This window comes from Anoplophora glabripennis, unplaced genomic scaffold (genome assembly GCF_000390285.2).
Source record: "Anoplophora glabripennis isolate ALB-LARVAE unplaced genomic scaffold, Agla_2.0 scaffold1661, whole genome shotgun sequence".
Lineage (NCBI taxonomy): Eukaryota > Metazoa > Arthropoda > Insecta > Coleoptera > Cerambycidae > Anoplophora > Anoplophora glabripennis.
The window spans coordinates 25,854-44,952 of NW_019426027.1; the positions used below are offsets into that span (position 1 = coordinate 25,854).

Sequence of the window (19,099 nt, forward strand, 5' to 3'; positions counted from 1 at the left end):
CCCCCCGTTTGAATGCCGACGAATTTTTGCATTTTCTGCAAACCTCTTTTGCAGACTTACTTGATGATTTGCCTTTAGCGGTTCGGCAAAATATGTGGTTTCAACTAGATGGGGCTCCGCCACATTATGGCCGAATTGTTCAGAACCATTTAAACCAAATCTTTCCTAACCGCTGGATCGGCCGGGGACGCAGCGTGACCATATTTAGTAGATTTCTACTTTTTCGGTAGATTTTCAGCGAAATATAGAAATTTTTGGTAGGTAAAAAATCTACAGTAGATTTTAGTAGATATATAATAAACATTTTTGTGCCGCGATTGGTCATATTTTGCGCAACCTAGTCAAGCAAGCGGCTAATTTATTGTTTCATGTTACCACCGTTCACAGCTTCGGCGCGTGGTACGCTCGCTCCAAATCCGAAGCGAACAAGCTAGACTTTGCTTTGACCTTTTGACCACAGAATACAGAGTGCTACAGATTCACATTAGACTTTTATTTGACCATGACCAATTTTCCGAACCGTGTTCCGTGACTTGCTGACATGACATAACATAACCTTAAATAATATAGAATTATATGGAATATAGAATAATATAGTTACGTTATGTTTGAAAGTTATGCATTCTTTTATTAGCATTTTTATATTTGTTTGTTATTTTTAGTTTATATGTATGGTTATGGTTTTTAAACGGAATATACTTTTGGTTAAATTTCAATTATTTGATCTATTTATTTCGTATACACATTCATAAAAACATCAATTCAAATTCCCCTCTTTAAAATTAGCTCCATTTTGGTCTGCGCAATACGGCGCGAATACTTGTACTCATTAATAGATGGCGCAAAAAAATATGTTGGCTCCTACATTTTTATTCTAATTATCTATTTTTACTTTATAACCGTTAATTGAAATATTAATCAATATGCAATTAACGTATATTGTCCTAATCTATGGCTTTTACTAGTTAGATAATCAAATAACAGTGAAGTAGATTTTTAGTAATTTCTTATTACTATGTTGGTAGATTTTAGTGGATTTTCTGCAATTTTACAGTAGATTCGCTAAAAAATATATGGTCACTCTGTGCGGATAACCTAGAAATTTGCACCGGTTTCTTTTCGAGTATTTTCATTCAGGTATTTCAAATAATTATCTATTAATCTTTATGTGAAATATATTTACAATGGTAAACTTTGATGAAGATACAGCTTTCTTGGCTCTTGCTGTTTCAATGAAACAATACAGAGACTGTGCTTTGAGGTATAAAAAATGTTACCGTGAAAGATTGATAAAAATGTATAAGATATACAATTCTATTCTGGAGTTTCAAAAAAAACATAAAAAAATGTGGGTGAGAGATATTTTCTTGGCTGATAATTAATTATAGAGACGAAATAGATAAAAAACAAACTAATCAAACACGTTTTCAGAATATAAACAAATACAAATGGCCGATAAATGTCACACGAGCACAAAAGTAAACACCGGAATACGGAAAAAGTTGAACCTAGTCAACTTTTATCCGGAACGCATGCGGATCTGTCACTTTTTCAAAATGGCTGCTGTGCGTCCAATATTTTTTCGATATTGTGATCACGTGATTCCGCATCTCCGCAGTTCCGCACTAAATTATTGTACATGAGGACCGGCCATAAGATCACAAACCTACGACCAAAAACCAAATTACTTCATTGTTACAACTTGGAGAGGTTTAGTGACTTCGCTTTAGCTCCTAGCATTAATTATTGTACACGCTTTGGGACCGAGGGCTTTGCCCTGCCTCATCGCTATAGGCCTGGACCACAGGCCTGACAGCCTCGTGAAGGTGGTCTCCATCCGAATCCATCGTCGACCCCGACCACAAGGTGGCCGATGTAGGCGCTTTGGAGGACTTCCTCTTGTCCTGGACGACCCTTGTCTTCTCGCTTCTTTCTTCGTCAGCTTGTTTAACCCCCTCGGGTAGCAGTTATTGTCACAAACGCGTGTGACGGTGCCACCCGCGCCCTGGGGGTGAGTTTTTGAGAGTAGCATTGTAGCTAAAGATGCACGCTGCTATCGAGCCAAACGACTCGGTGGATTTATTGTGCGGGGAGGGGTAATTAGGGTAGCGTGAAGTTGGTCCGCGGAGCAGGTCTTCGATACGGTTTGGCATGAAGGCCTACTGATGAAAATGCTCACCAACCAATATCCCATATCCCTTTCAACCACCCGTCCCATGGAGGCCGGTGTCCCCCAGGGCACCGTCCTGTCCCCACACCTATACACCATTTACAACTCCGCCATCCCACATCCCCCTAACACCAACATATACCTACTTATACGCCGACGACCTGACAATCACATCCCAATCCGTAGATCTTAGACATTCGGCCTCCCTCCTCCAAAACTATTTAGACCAACTTGCAAACTGGTGCAACAGGTGGAAAGTCAAAATTAATCCCAACAAAAGTTCGCTATCCTTTTTACCAAACGAAAAATCCCACAAAACCTTGACAGACTGACACTATCCCAGGAACCCATCTCCTGGAATCGACAAACACGATACCTGGGCGTGACGATGGACCAGCGTCTCACGTGGAAACCGCACATCGTGGAGACGGTGGCGCGAGCGAAGACCACCAGGGCTAGGCTCTATCCCTTACTCAAAGGTGGAAACACCCTCAGTTTAAGGAATAAGCGAACGCTTATCAAGGTGGTACTTCAACCGCAGCTAACCTACGCCTCCACGGCGTGGGGTCACGCGGCAAAAAGCCACTTAAAGTCATTACAGGCTGTGGAAAACATAGCCCTCCGCACGGCCACCGACGCGCCCTGGTACGTAAGAAACACTGACATATTACGAGACTTACAATACACAAACGCTACACAGACAATAAGACAAAACGCGGAGAAACGATTTGACGTAGCCGCTAGACATGACAATCCCCTCCTCAGGCAAGCCGTTGACTACGTACCCGACGTGACCGACAAACACAAAAGACCTAGACACCAACTTTTTGACCCTGGGTGACCACCCCAATGACCCCCCCCCTGCCCGCTAACCTTTTCTGTTTCAGAGACAGCCAGGATCAAGAAACGAAGACAACGACACACACACACACACACACACACACCCCCCATACCCTCCTTAACCCTCCCCTCCCGCGCTAGCCTAAGGGCCACCTTAGCAAAGCGCATCCCAGGCTGCATAGCCGCACTACCCTACCCAACCATACCACACATAAACATGACACTACCCCCGGGGTTTACACAGACGAGCCGGCGAAGCAAGAAGAGCGCCAGAAGAAAGGGCCCTAGCTGGCGGGGCCCAGCCAGGACAAAAGGAGGTCCCACAAAGTGCCTACACCGGCCGCATTTGCGGTCGGGGTAGACGACGGATGGGGCCCACCTACGAAGGCTGTCCAGGCCTACACGAGAGGATAAAGGATAAAGAGGGATAATCCCCCTCGATCCCAAATCATTGAGGCCAATTTCTAGCCATGGTTTGGTATCAGCGCAGTGACGCAGGCAATTGCTTCAGCGCAATAACGCAACGCAGTACTGAGTTACCCATCTCTACAGTGAACCTCCTCCTGTCAGTACTGTCACTACTGTCTGTCGTTACTGGATTATATAGGCTTTTTTTCGCGACTGAATATTGTTGAATATCTGACTTGTTATCACTATTTGTATCTCTTTTGCTCTTAGTTGTCATATGGTAGCTTAAATCTCTTCACTCACTCATATTACACATACCACAACATACGACTACACTCGCAAGAAAAAGCCTAATGTTTTGTGATCAGTAATAAGTACTGTCAGTAGCGATAAACATAGATAAAATATATTTGTAAAGCGATTTTAAGGTAAAATATGAACTTGATAGAAGAGAAGAAACTAGAGATATCAAATAAATTAGAAAAGGTGGATTAAATATTAATTTTGGCGATAAATGTAATTTCAATATCTTTATTTATAGGAGCAGTCTAACCTGGCTTTATTGCAAGAAAGGTTATCAAAAAGTGCACAACTGACAAAAGGAATAGGTTCAATTTTGAATACTTTTGAACAGAGATTATCTCGATTGGAAGATACAATTTTACCTGTATATAATGACACTGAAAACTTGCAGAAGGCTCAATATAGTATCCTTTTTACCTCGATAAAAATAGACGGCAAATAAGTATTACTTATTTTTTATTTATTTACGGTCTGTTTTTAAATCGGTAATGTAAGATTTAAAACCATATCCATATGATCCTTTGATGTTGGGTATGATGAGGTATACATACCATTATGATGTAAAAAGTTAACGCGATTATTTAATCCACCTTATACTTTCCTTTTTATTTTTTGAGATACGAAGCAACATGGTTGTAAGCAACTTTTTAAATTGTTTAATACCAAGTTTTAAAAGCATATTATGGAAATGTAACGGTACATACTGAGTAGGTACTATTTGAGTTTACTTATAGTATTATTTACAATAATTTACAGTAATATTTAAGTTTTAAAATGTTTTCATGCATTTACATTACAAAACCAACATGATCTAACTGATTACAGTTTGAAGGATCCATCCCCTACCAAATCTATGATCTGAAGTTATCAAGTAGACCCTCTGTGAGCTGTTGCTCAGTACAACTTTTTTTGAGGCACACATTTCCTGTCTCAAAAACATATAGGAATAACATACAAGGACATTGGACTTTAATAGTAAATGTATTGATATTTGATTTTAGATTTAAATTAATAAAAGTTTAAAAAATACGGCTGTGTTCAGCGAATGGTCGGACCAGTGAAAGTCATTCAGCGGACAAATATTTTGTTGGTCAGCCCAATCAGCTGATCGGGAATATTGGGCAGGTTACAGTTACTAAAGACGGTTCAGCAAATTGTTGGACTAAAGAAGTTTGACCGAACTAGTCCGACCATTCGCTGAACACATCCTAGATCTAATTAAAATACTTGGTCAAATTTGGTGAATGGTGTATTTGGCCACAATCAGTTAAGTCATGCAGTCTTTGTAGTACCAGTCTCTTAATTGTGGAATCTTGAATCAGCAAAATTTTAATATAGGGTCCTGTAAATATTTATTTATTGAAAGAAAAACAAAAAAAATAAATCTAATATTAATAACCTATTTTAAAAAACACTTCAAATTCAGTAAGTACCCAGAATCATACAGATACAGAGTGAAAAAAGTTTTGGAGTTGAGCACATAACAACTTATAAATTTTAAAATCTAGGAAAACACTGTCATGTTAAAAAGTATTGAGCAGCCTCATCCAATTTAAAAATAATATGCAAGTTAATGCGCTTAGAGTGCAGCGGATTTATTTTCTACATTGCACGAACGGTTAATATTCTGTTGTATTATGTCTCATATGAAAACCACTGAAGCAGGGCAATGGAACAGAAATATTGGGGTGTTATCAGTTAACAGATGATTCAACATGAAAAATTAACAAAAATATGTTCTCAAACGCTGTGTTTTAAAGATATTCTATACAGGGTGTCCCATCAGGAATCGCCACTATCGATATCTCAAAGTATACTGATGCAATAAATCTGAAAACTTAGCAACCTAGCAAAGGCAGTAGGGCTAACACAGCTAAAATATTTAGAACTTTATGTCACTTCCTTGGTTAGTAATTACTGTACAATTACTGTATTAGATTATTATTATTTATTCCTGTAATTGGGTTCAATCCTGTTGGGATAATTAAACTTATTATTATTATTATTATTATTATTATTAAACATTATTATTAATTAAACTTATTATTATTACTTCTGGTTGTACCCGAAACCGACATCAACTTTATCATAGATTTTGAGATATTAATTTTTAAAGAAAAAAATTCACATGGGCAAGGGTCGTGGAGATGTTAGTAACTCTTTTCAGAAGTGATATTAAGTGGTTTTTTTATTCCTGTAAAGGGCATAGGTACACTAAATTATGGAATTATGACAAGGATCTGGCCCTTCTCCTCAACCTTGCGGTTGATTAGCCTTTAGGCCCCTGTCTTCAATTTGCCGTTTTGGTTCTCCAGATGACCAGAATGGTTTCCGATTCATTGGGATGTTCCGGAATCCATATGATGAACTTCGTGAGATGCCTAGGCTCAACAGCGCTAGCCCCCTACCAAGGCACCAAGCTCACCGTAGTCGATTTTAGCCATTGTAGGCCCTCCTCATTGAAGGCAGTGATGTAACGCGTTCCCCCCTTTGACGACACTCCAGGAAGCGCGGTCTTGTTCCCTCGCCCGCGATCCCATCAATGGCCCCAGAAGTGCCGACTGGACAAGCCCCATCTGGTCCTCATCCATTCGGACTTCCCGATATCCATGGGGGACCACTACTGCTTGGACCCCCGACTATCTACTCCCTAGAGATGGCAGTCACTGGTGTTTGCTTCCCACTGACTGTCTTATTTTCTGCCCGGTCTGCACTTACTGCTTTCGTGGCAGATGTTGAAGGCCCCCTTTCGGGGTCCTGTTTATTTTTTTTCCTCGGTCCATAAAGGTCCCACAAGTTTGGAGGAAATATGAGTCACCACCAGGCAGTGCCCCATATCTGACGAAAGGCTAAATATGATGGGGTGCGCCAGGTTCCTCAAAGAGATCATTCAAGCATTGTTAGTATTGCCATTACTACTTTTAGAAATATTTTCAATTTTCTATTTTTTGGACAGTTTATCTCGGATCTGTTATCAAATTGGCCATGACTCCAAAAACAATTAAAATAACTTGACATTTGTCAAATTATTGTTAATAAATAATAATTTCTGGGGAGCATTTAAATTATACCAATGAGGATTATTTTAACTTGTTTCTTGAAATTACTTTGTCACATTGCCCATAAATAACAGACAAATTAAAATAATCCTCAATAGTATAATTTAAACAATCCCTAGGCATTTTTATTTAAATTTTCAGCAAAAACTATTACAGACATAACAATAATATGACAACTAGCTTGACAAAAGTTATTTTAATTATTTTTGGAGTGTTTCTAAAGGTCATGGCCAATTTGATAACAGGTCTAATATAAGAAAAACTGTCTAAAAAATAGAAAATTGCAAATATCTTCTCTGAAAGTAGTAACGACAACCCTAACAATACGACTTGAAAGGAAATTTCAATCTGCATACGACAGAGTAAGTACAGGGCGTTCAATTTAAGTTAACAAAGTTATAGCTGTTTAAAGTTATCAAAATGTAACAGCAAAAGTGAAACACATAGTATTAAATATTTTAATTTGTTGCTATACCATAGTGTTTATGTCCTTGACAGGTACCAAAAATCCACTTGATATATCACGCTTCTGAATAAAATTACTAGCAGCTCCGCGGACTCTTGCATCTGTCAAATTTTTTTCTTTAAAAATTAATATCTTAAAATCTATAACTCTTAGGTATAGGGAATATTTAATAAAATATAATAAAATATAGGGTGTCTCATTTAAAATATGAAAGTTAATGTCGGCTTCAGGTATAATCGGAAGTGCTATAAAGTTCTAAATATTTTAGCTGTGTTGGTCCTACTGTCTTTGCTATGTTGCCAAATTTTTAGATTTATCGGATCAATACTTTCCGAGATATCGTTAGTGGCTATTCCTGGTGGGACACCCTGTATAGAAAATTGAAAAAGTGCAGTGTGCCTAAATTTATGTTTTATTTTAGTTGTGGGAAATATGATTAATTAAATTCTTATTATTCATAAGCAACATACCCTGATATACATACCGCTTTTTTTTTCTCTGCTTGTGATAGATCTCATATATTTTATAAATGTAAATATATGAGATACACGTACAAATGGTTCTTTCCCTAATAGTTTGAACCAAAACAAAAAAAATGTCACACTTTAAGTCCATGTTCATTTCAACGAATGCTGAGTATATTTATAAATGTTCTACCAGGAACTACCACATTTTGTCCAAATGTCACTAGTAAAATTAAAATATTTACATTTACATTTGGGTCATAATGATAATAGGCACCAACTTACTATATCACTTTTTTGGTAAAAATCAATATCTTTTGAAAAATTTCAGTTGTTTTTAAGATGTGACCTTTGTAGGTTTGTCTTTAAAGGTACCTCCTCGTCCAGATTATCTATAAACTTACCAAGAATATGCAAGTGACAAAATGGTTAAAATTTACCAACTTGTTACGTTAGGTTTGTTTCAGTAAGTTATTAGAATAGGCCAATCAGTAGAGCATTAAAGCAGTGAGAAATGTTGGAAACTATTTGTATTTGTATAACAATTTTATATTGAAAAATTGTTAGAGTGCATAGCAAATAACTAGTGTGTTTCTGTTAGTTTCCAACATTTCAAGTAGTTTGCTGGAAGAAGTGAACAGTTCCATTCACAATTAAGTAATTTTGAAATGCACCTTTTTCTTAAGATTTTCGTGTTGGTTTCTAAGAAAAAGATGTCTTCTGTATTATTCAAACATGTCATTCCAAGATTTTTTTTATTAAAATAACATCAGGTAGGTGAAAATCTAAAACTATTTTACAGCTAATGTTGAAATTAACAAAAAAAACCCAAAACTTCTTGAAGAATTCTATTGAAGATTTTGTTTAAAATAAGAAAATTAGTGTCGTCTTCTGAAATAATTGGAAGTAACAGATGATAATAAATATTTTGGTTAGCTCACTACTATTATTAAGTAAAGAATTTTCCTGAAAGTATTTTTCGCAATTTAGATCCCGATAGTTTCAGGTGACACATCCTGTATTAGAATATACTGTTTGTTTTTATAAGACTGAGATAATGACAACAGGAGTATAGAGTAATAAATAGTGTACTGGGTGACCCCTGCTATCGGGTCACTTGAAAGGACCCCGCAGAAAATAAATGGAAATTGAGTCGCGCTAGATTTGGCTGGAATTGTGATATGTTATAGTTCTCGACATTCTGATGAAAAGTTGTCACGGGCCCAAGGTGATCCTATGGATAGTTTCAGAGATATAGAGGAGGAAAGTGTGTAATTTTGGCTGTAGGAATGAGTAAGTTTCACGAAGTTTCAAGTTGATGGATTCAAAAACTGAGGCAATTTTGACTAGTAGGTACAATGCTTTTGGGATCGCTGAACCTGAATTCTTGAATAGCTTAGCTATCTAAGGTCACCTGGAGGTCAGGTAAAGGTCATTTCAAAGTCAAACTGAAGAAAAGACTTGTATTGAATTTTGAACAGTGAGTGTATAGGTGTTTGGGCTTGCAGAATCTGAATCTGGAGATAGCGTAATCCTAAAGGTCACCTTCAAGTCAATTCAAAGTCATTTCAAGATGCGTGCGTGCGAACCAGTGCGTATATAATTTTTTTTTTGGGGGGGGAACTGAATTTGGGGATAGCTTAACCCTACAAGGTCACATTTAAGTCAAGTCAAGATCATTTCAAGGTTAAAGTAAAGAAAAGGCCTTTCAGGAATGTTAACTTGTAAGTATGTATGCTTTTGAGGTCGCTGAACCTGAATTTGCGGATAGATTAGTCCTATAAGGTCACCTGGAAATCAAGTCAAGGTCATCTCATTTGACTTAATCACTTAATCTCAATTCAAGCCCCGCAGGTGATCTTATAATGCTAAGCTATCCCCGAATTCAGGTTCAGCAACCTCAAAAGTATCCATACTTACAGGTTAACATTTGTGAAAGGCATTTTCTTTACTTTGACCTTGAAATGATCTTGACCTAAATGTGACCTTGTAGGGCTAAGCTATCCCCAAATTCAGTCCCCCCAAAAAAAAACATACGCATTGGTTGAAATTCAATACAAGCCTTTTCTTTAGTTTCATCTTGAAATGATCTATCTCCAGATTCAGATTCTGCGAGCCCAAAGACCTAAACACTTACTGGTCAATATTCAATACAAGTATTTTCTTCAATTTGCCCTTGAAACGACCTTTATCTGACCTCTAGGTGACCTTAGATAGCTAAGCTATTCAAGAATTAAGGTTCAGCGATCCCAAAATTCATTTCATGCCTCAGTTTTTGAATCCATCAACTTGAAACTTCGTGAAGCTTACTCAGTTCTACAGCCAAAATCACACACTTCCCCCCTCTATATCTCTGAAACTATCCATAGGATCACTTTGGGCCCGTGACAACTTTTCATCAGAATGTCGAGAAATATGACATATTACAATTCCAGCCAAATCTAGCAGGACCCAATTTCCATTCATTTTGTGGATCCTTTACATGAGATGCATAATGTGTAAAAATATTTTCCTTGACTTCTTTTAAGATATTGATCGTACTTTGCAACTATTAGATAATGTTATAAGTTATTATGAAGTGTCCAGTGAGGTAGAAAATGTTATAGAAAGAGGTCCAGGTGAAGGTGGAATAGACTTGTATGCTTATTTAGATGCCCTAAATAGATTAGCAAGTGCTCAGAAATACTTTGAAAGAAACATTCCACAAAGTGTTGAATTGATTAATGTCGTAAGTACAAAAGCATAGAAATATGTAACGAGCGTTCAAATAAAAACGTGGTCAAGTTGGTTCTGAAAATTTGGACGTAGGGCGTAGCGTATAGCAAATGAACTTAAACGTCATCTGTCAAAGCGCTATATCGCCGCTATCAATTTGAATATTTTCGTTTTAAACGCTTTTTAAAACGAAAATATTCAAATTGATAGCGGTGATATAGCGCTTTGACAGATGACGTTTAAGTTCATTTGCTATACGCTACGCCCTACGTCCAAATTTTCAGAACCAACTTGACCACGTTTTTATTTGAACGCTCGTTNGTAATTGTAATTGTAATTGTAATTGTAATTGTAATTGTAATTGTAATTGTAATTGTAATTGTAATTGTAATTGTAATTGTAATTGTAATTGTAATTGTAATTGTAATTGTAATTGTAATTGTAATTGTAATTGTAATTGTAATTGTAATTGTAATTGTAATTGTAATTGTAATTGTAATTGTAATTGTAATTGTAATTGTAATTGTAATTGTAATTGTAATTGTAATTGTAATTGTAATTGTAATTGTAATTGTAATTGTAATTGTAATTGTAATTGTAATTGTAATTGTAATTGTAATTGTAATTGTAATTGTAATTGTAATTGTAATTGTAATTGTAATTGTAATTGTAATTGTAATTGTAATTGTAATTGTAATTGTAATTGTAATTGTAATTGTAATTGTAATTGTAATTGTAATTGTAATTGTAATTGTAATTGTAATTGTAATTGTAATTGTAATTGTAATTGTAATTGTAATTGTAATTGTAATTGTAATTGTAATTGTAATTGTAATTGTAATTGTAATTGTAATTGTAATTGTAATTGTAATTGTAATTGTAATTGTAATTGTAATTGTAATTGTAATTGTAATTGTAATTGTAATTGTAATTGTAATTGTAATTGTAATTGTAATTGTAATTGTAATTGTAATTGTAATTGTAATTGTAATTGTAATTGTAATTGTAATTGTAATTGTAATTGTAATTGTAATTGTAATTGTAATTGTAATTGTAATTGTAATTGTAATTGTAATTGTAATTGTAATTGTAATTGTAATTGTAATTGTAATTGTAATTGTAATTGTAATTGTAATTGTAATTGTAATTGTAATTGTAATTGTAATTGTAATTGTAATTGTAATTGTAATTGTAATTGTAATTGTAATTGTAATTGTAATTGTAATTGTAATTGTAATTGTAATTGTAATTGTAATTGTAATTGTAATTGTAATTGTAATTGTAATTGTAATTGTAATTGTAATTGTAATTGTAATTGTAATTGTAATTGTAATTGTAATTGTAATTGTAATTGTAATTGTAATTGTAATTGTAATTGTAATTGTAATTGTAATTGTAATTGTAATTGTAATTGTAATTGTAATTGTAATTGTAATTGTAATTGTAATTGTAATTGTAATTGTAATTGTAATTGTAATTGTAATTGTAATTGTAATTGTAATTGTAATTGTAATTGTAATTGTAATTGTAATTGTAATTGTAATTGTAATTGTAATTGTAATTGTAATTGTAATTGTAATTGTAATTGTAATTGTAATTGTAATTGTAATTGTAATTGTAATTGTAATTGTAATAATAATTGTAATTGTAATTGTAATTGTAATTGTAATTGTAATAGTAATAGTAATAGTAATATAATAATAATAATATACAGAGTGTCACCTAACGAATGTTGCATACTTCAAGGGTATAATCTAGAACCCAAGTGCGTGTCGATTTAACCAAACTTGCTTAACCCTTTCACTGCTCCAGACGTATATATTCGCTAAAAATTTATAGGGCTCAAACTGCTCCAGACGGATTAATTTGCATGAATAGTTAAATTGGATCAGGCTGCTCAAACCGTATATATTCGCAACCATGCGCATTAGTGACTTGGTTATTGCAATTGGTAAGGCGAATTTTTCCGTTGTCGGCACTTGTTGGAATTATCAAGGAAGACACCCACAAAGAATTTATGAAACGGTGGGATGAAACAATCAGCTGTCACTTTGCTAAGGAGTTCTTAGTGTCAATGACTCAAATGAGTCAATTTTGAGGAATTTTTTAAACTAAGAAATATTCATTCTACATTCATCGGAGTGTAGGTGCTCCGAGAGGTGTTCTTTAATAGGATATTGAAGTATATAAAAAAATTTATTTGAATTCATTCATCGTCAAAATGGCGGGGCTGTTGTAGTGAGTCACAGCAAGGTTGCAGAACGACTTTCAAAACAGTGTACTACCTAGCTCCCTGTTTGTACTGGGGCCCTGTTTGAAATTAATATGTATTTTCTGGCTGACCATTCCAATCTCTGTTGTCGGTTCTTGTTGTTAGGTGAAATTCCACAGGTAAAATAAATGTCGTATTTTTGATATTATGTATATTGAACAAAATACAAGCGTTTGCTTTGACTGCTGGAGAGTGTCTCCCATATGACTAAATGCCCTCCCTGAGCCTTCGGCTCCCTACCAGCGCCCCGCAACTCTGTGCATACAGGGATGCATCACTCCCTATGAAATTCTATCTGCATCAAAATGCAAAAATTTTCTTATTTAAAATATGTGTAGTGTCTATGTGACGTTGAGAAAAATGAAAAAAACAAATTTAAAAAAGCAGCACGCATTGAAAGACAAAGATCGAATTTTCATGCAAAATTTCTGCAGAATTTATATAAAAAAAGTAGTTTTTTTCAGAATTTTCCAAAATCCTACAACCCTTTATAAATATTCTTCTGTACCGTGTCTGTATGTTTAAATTTTTACACACAACTATCAGAAAGAGGTAGGGAATTCTATACAAAAAAAGGAAACCTGTCAAAAGGAAATTATATTCGGTTATGAAAATATTACAGAAAATATTTATTAACACATTCCATATTTTTTGGAAATAACCGTATCCATAATAAACATAATACCTAAGTAACGTTATTAATAACATAATAAACTGAAAGGTAGCAGTAATAAAAAGTCTACTAATTTATAATAAATGTTCTACATGTCCCCCATTCTCTCGACACATTTCCTTAAACGTTTATGAAACTATTTAGAATAGCAAACGAATTATACTTTCGTCTAACTTGTCATATGGCGTCTTTTATTCCAAAGTTCTTCTCCCGTATTAGGTGTTACAGAGTTGTAAACAATGCCTTCCAAATGACCCCAAAAGTCTAATGGATTAAAATCTGGACAGCAAGAAGGCCAAGGAAAGTCACTACCTCGATCAATCCAATAGTTTGGAAATGCTTGATTTAAATGATCTCTCACCAAATGGCTGTAATTGCATTGCATTGTGCATAAACCACATTTGTCATCTAGCATTAATGGGTACTTCTTCGAGAGCCCCGGGAAGTTCTCGGCAAAGAAATTCCAAATCATTTTGGTTGTTCAACCTTGCAAGTATGTAAAGCGATATGCCCCAAAATAAACCTATAATTCCGCATCAGACGTTAACTGAAAAGTGTGACCCCGTTTATATAACTAGAAATCTTTTGTAAAATGTTAATCTCAGCGAGCGGTCTGGATCAAGTAAATTTTGTACAGGATGAAAATGGAAACGTAACTGCTGCGTGTGGAGTATAGTTGAAACGGTTTTCCGGGCAATTTCTGTGACTGCTGACAAATGATGAATACTAATTTTGGGATTTTCTTCTACTCTTTCTAGAATTTGTTCTTGTACCCCTATTTGGACGTATCTCCCGTTTCGTGAATTAGACCGAAAGTTTCCAGTTTCTTCTTAACTGGTGAATAAAGAAGGAAACAATGTATGAGAAGGCTGTCTGTGATTCGGATAAAGTTCTTCATATGTTCCTCTACATGCACCACATCATGTCTCTCATTTCATAATTCGTAGGAAATTCCTCACTCAATATTGCTAGTGAAACTACTCACTACCCACCAAATACCTGAGTAATCTATTTATTTGCTAATGTGTTTGGTAAGAAGCACATTGATGTTTTATTGTTACAATTAAATATTCTTTCATTTCTTTCAATTCTGTTCGATTCTAAAATACAAAACTATTCAAATCAATATACAATTTTTTTTCCACACCTAACTGTCAATTCACATTTTATCTCGACAATTAAATGTTCTGATTTAATTTAGTTTGATTTACTAAGAATTTAGTTAAAAAGAAAATTTACTGGCTTACATAGCACAGAAGCACAATCTTTAGGAAGGAAAGATGGAATGAAATCTGGCCCGGTTGTCATTTTAGGTTTCAACAATTTAAGTGCAAGGTAGGTTTCGTTTTCAGAAATATTTTCAATATATAAAATATTTGAATTGCCATCATTACAACAATTGTTTTGGGCTGCAGCAGATGAATAGTTACTAGAAAAGAATCTATTAAAAGCATTTACAATATCCTGCAAATTTTCATAAGACTCACCATCCAGATTCATTCTAGATGGTATACAAGAGTTTTTCTTCTTGTTATTTATATAAGACCAGAATTTATTAGGGTTGGAGGAAATATTGGATTCGATATTCCTGATAAAATTTGTATACGAGGTTCTAATATCTATTTTAATTCTTGATCTCAATTCCTCAAATTTATTTTTCGACTCCATACAACCATGTTTTTTAAATTTGCGCCAACAGATAGTTTTCTCTCTAATAAGTTTCTTGATATTAAAGTTGAACCAAGGAGGATACTTACTGACATAAGGCTTAGTTTTAAAGACACAGTCGTCGAACACCGTGTAAATAAGTCGATAAAAACAGTCACAAGCCTTATTAATGTCAACGGTTGCATATAAATCCGACCAATCGATCAGTGCCAAATTTTGATACAGAGTAACCAAATCCACTCATCGAAAATTATATGAGGGGCTTTCGGCATATTCAGTTTTACCGATAGAGATATCCACGAGTAAGTCAATTTCAAGTGGGGGATGATACCGGTCTATAGTTACAATAGGTGAATCACATTGAGTTATCGTACAATTATTACTGGTCAACATCAAATTCAACAAACGACCATTAAAATTGGGGTTTGTATTCTGCTGTCTTAATGATAAGAAATTGCAAAATTGTAGAATCGAACTAACCTTAGACGTATGCTCACCGCTTTTTTGTGAACTAAGGAACTCGGGGACATTAAAATCGCTAACAATAATGAGCTCATCACAAGTAAGATTGCTCTCCAAAGATTCAAGATACTCAAACATATACTCAAATGATTCCAGAGGTGTACTGGGAGGAGCATATATGACGAAGAAATTGATATATTTATTTCGTAGAGAGACTCGAATACCAACAATATCGATACATTGAATATGATCAAGCTTAACAGCAAAATCGTTATCATAGATTTGCGAAGTATCTAAATCTGAATTAATCCCAATTAAGACCCCACCTCCCCTACTTTTATAAGTTGATCTCCGGTCGCATCTAAATACATTAAAAAGATTTGGATTAAATAATTCGGAACTGAGGACCTCAGGAGTCAACCATGTCTCTGTTAGCGCAATAATATGAAAAACGGGATGTAGAAGTGCACTATGGTTATAGACAGAGTCAATTCAATATCTTCATAACCGAGCATAATTTCGACTTTTGGTAGGTGGGTATACATTTTTTGTATAGAATAAAATTCTCTACCTATTTCTGATAGTTGCTTGTAAAAATTTAACGTACAAAAAAGTTACACAAAGAGTTGTAGTAAAATGAACGCCCTGTACAATTTAACCTAATAGGAACATAATCACTGCATATCTCCTGAAGAGAAACTTAGCAACAGCAAATTTTGCTGAAATCAGTTAACTGGGATCTGAACTAAGAAGAAAACAAGAAATATATAAAAAAAGAAACTTTTACATCACGTAACTTTTTTTGTGATATTTTTCGTTTAAGTAAGTTTGGTTAAATCGACATCATTTGGGTTCTAGATTATACCCCTGAAGTATGTAACATTCCTTAGGTGACACCCTCTGTAAGAACAATAATAATATAAATAATAATAATGTCTTTATTAAGGCGTGGTTCAGCCTAAAGCTGCTCTTGCTTAACTGGAAACATTTCATTTTGAATATGCATATATTACACACATAACTGAAAACTAAAAATAGGTACAATCTTTTTAAAAAATAATCTTATTTTTGGTAGTAGTATCTGTTAGTAAATAATTGCACATCAGTTTTGAGATACCTGCTTTGTTAGAATAGTAATATTCATTCAAATCAATGAAACGAAATTGAAGTAAATGAAATTGTCAATAGAATTCAGTAGCTAGTTGCCTAAAACATTTTTATGATAAATCACAATATGACATCTCATTCTTTTTCTATTGATATTTCATATTTTAAACGTTCACTTTCATTGTATATGTATGTATTAATTAGTATTAGTAGCTATTTATTAGATATTGCTAGTATAATTCATTGAATACAATTCAGTGCTAATGGGGACATGTAGCCCATAAAATCAGTTGAATATCTTGTCTATGAGATTAGATATTATTTGCATATCTAGATATTTAGTATCGAAGAACATTGTTTGATTTCATTTGATAGGATTTTTAGAAAATTTTCGGATTTATTTAAATTAGCTTAATACTTTTTTAAGATATTGGACAGGGAGTTTTAAATGAAACATCCTGCATACTATAAATTTTAATCTTTCATTTGACAGTAGGGGCTCAAAAATCACATTTGTCCGATGGTCCAAACTGATTCCAGTTCGACAATAGCTGACTATTTTTATAATACGTTTGGATTTTTAGTCTCAATTCTTTCACAAAGGGAGTGATAAATTGAATGCTGAATTTAAAACTATTCTGGGCAGATACAATACACCCATATTACCAGTGGTTTTATTGGATTTGATTAATTTCGATGGTAAGATCAATTTTTTATTGTTATTATTATTTATTATCATTATCATTATTATTATTATTATTTTATATTATTATTATTTTATTGTTATTAATTTTTACATGCAGATTCTACAAATACCAAAGATGTCAAAGTAATCCCGAAACAAATACCTGATGAGGCAAAATCTCAGTTAATCCAAATAGCTTCATGGCTTTTAAGTCATGGTCGTGATGAATACTTAACCGTATATGGAAAGGTACGAGGAGGAGTTTTGCAAAGGTCACTCACAATGTTAAGAAACCATCAGAAATCTGTTAGTGGAGGAAGTGTACACGGAACAACTAGTTCCCCAATGTTGGTAAGATCTTATGAAAAGTATAGGGGAAAGTTGGGGAACGGGGATTATTGCAATCGAATGATGAAGGATAAAGTCCAGTTTTCATTTGATAATTGTAAATAATAACAGGTACAACATTATGAAATTTACTTGAAATCCCCACCATTCAGGTAACTTCAGTTAGAAAATTTTCTGGTTTTTAAATTGTGTTTTATACAGGGCGATTCAGAACTTATCCAAAAAAAAAATTCTGGATGTACAACCCTTACAAATACAATTTTGTAAAGAAAAAATCAAAAAGGTCAGTTCGAAATTGATTTAAAAATACACTTCTGCACGGCACTGGAAACTGGTCCAGTGTAAAACCTGACCTTGCACAATGCGACCGGTATGGCGGCGTGATAAAAACGGACAAAAACTTTCGCAAGGAAAGAAATATGTAAATAGAATTTTATGGCACCTATTTTATATCGGCAAATTCAAATGCTTTTGCCTTTATTAATTGTTAATAAAATTAATTTGTGTTTTTAAATAATAAAATCATTTGACATACCCGATGCTGCAATAGCAATTGTTCAAAATTTTATCCACTCACGTGTAAACACATTTGGGTCCGTCTTACTCACTTTCTACGAACTAACACAAATGATGTCTTGCTTCACCATAACACAAATACTTCACCATAATACAAATGTTGTCTTGCTTCACCATAAATTAAAACGATATCCATCAACTCTGAGTTGCTATACACACAAGCCATTTTTGACACTAACTACTAAAAAACTGATGTAAATACCACAGATAACAGGTAAAAACTATCGCTACGACGGATTTCAGTATTAGGAGTCACATGGCTCTCCACGCGTATTGCGAATGATGCTAGAGACTACAGTTGTCCAGCTATGTAGTGCTATAACTTCAATAATTTTTTTCTCAGAAACTATAAGGATTTTACAAAAATTTTGTTTTACAATATTGAAAACAGATAAAAACAAATTTTGTCCATATGCTTTCCAATGTATTTTGACCTCCTAAACACAAATCCGGTATTAGCATTTAAACTCTAACCAATATGTTTGAATAGTCCAACAAATTTAGCAGTATCGGCCTGAAACATATGCGGGAACGATTTAGTTAAGTAATTAATATAGCATAAAAAAATAATTTTCTGCATTTGAGTACCTTTTAATCGGTTGATTTTCAAAAATATCGTCTGTTATTGGATCTGTCATTGTGAATTTTGCAGATCTGACTTCAGGTTTGTAATCGGTGACCTCAAAAACCCCCATATGCTAAATTTGGTGTAATCGTTTGAATTTTTAAAAAATTTTGAAAATTTTTTAAAAAGTTGATTCTGATCAATTTTTTTGAGGTTAGAAACAGCTCGCGCCATTATTCTATGGCTAGAAATTGGCCTCAATGATTTGGGATCGAGGGGGATTATCCCTCTTTATCCTGCCTCATCTCGTGTAGGCCT

The 19,099-nt window shown here is 34.2% G+C and overlaps 2 protein-coding genes across 2 annotated transcripts in view; one reads left to right on the forward strand and one right to left on the reverse strand.

Moving 5' to 3' along the window:
• Window positions 1–1,786, reverse strand: part of LOC108915753 (exodeoxyribonuclease) — an 18,469-nt gene extending 16,683 nt beyond the window's left edge. Inside the window, exon 1 of the mRNA XM_018721875.1 lies at window positions 1,667–1,786. The gene's annotated coding sequence lies outside the window, so the exon portion shown is untranslated. The remainder of the gene's footprint in view (window positions 1–1,666) is intronic.
• A 2,007-nt stretch (window positions 1,787–3,793) lies between these two features.
• LOC108915755 (exocyst complex component 7) lies at window positions 3,794–17,643 on the forward strand (the record flags this gene model as incomplete). Its single annotated transcript, XM_018721876.1, has 5 exons — window positions 3,794–3,904; window positions 3,960–4,125; window positions 10,239–10,438; window positions 17,192–17,306; window positions 17,411–17,643. Coding segments are annotated over exons 1-5 (765 nt in total), but the record flags the coding sequence as incomplete, so codon positions are not given.
• Window positions 17,644–19,099: the final 1,456 nt, after the last annotated feature.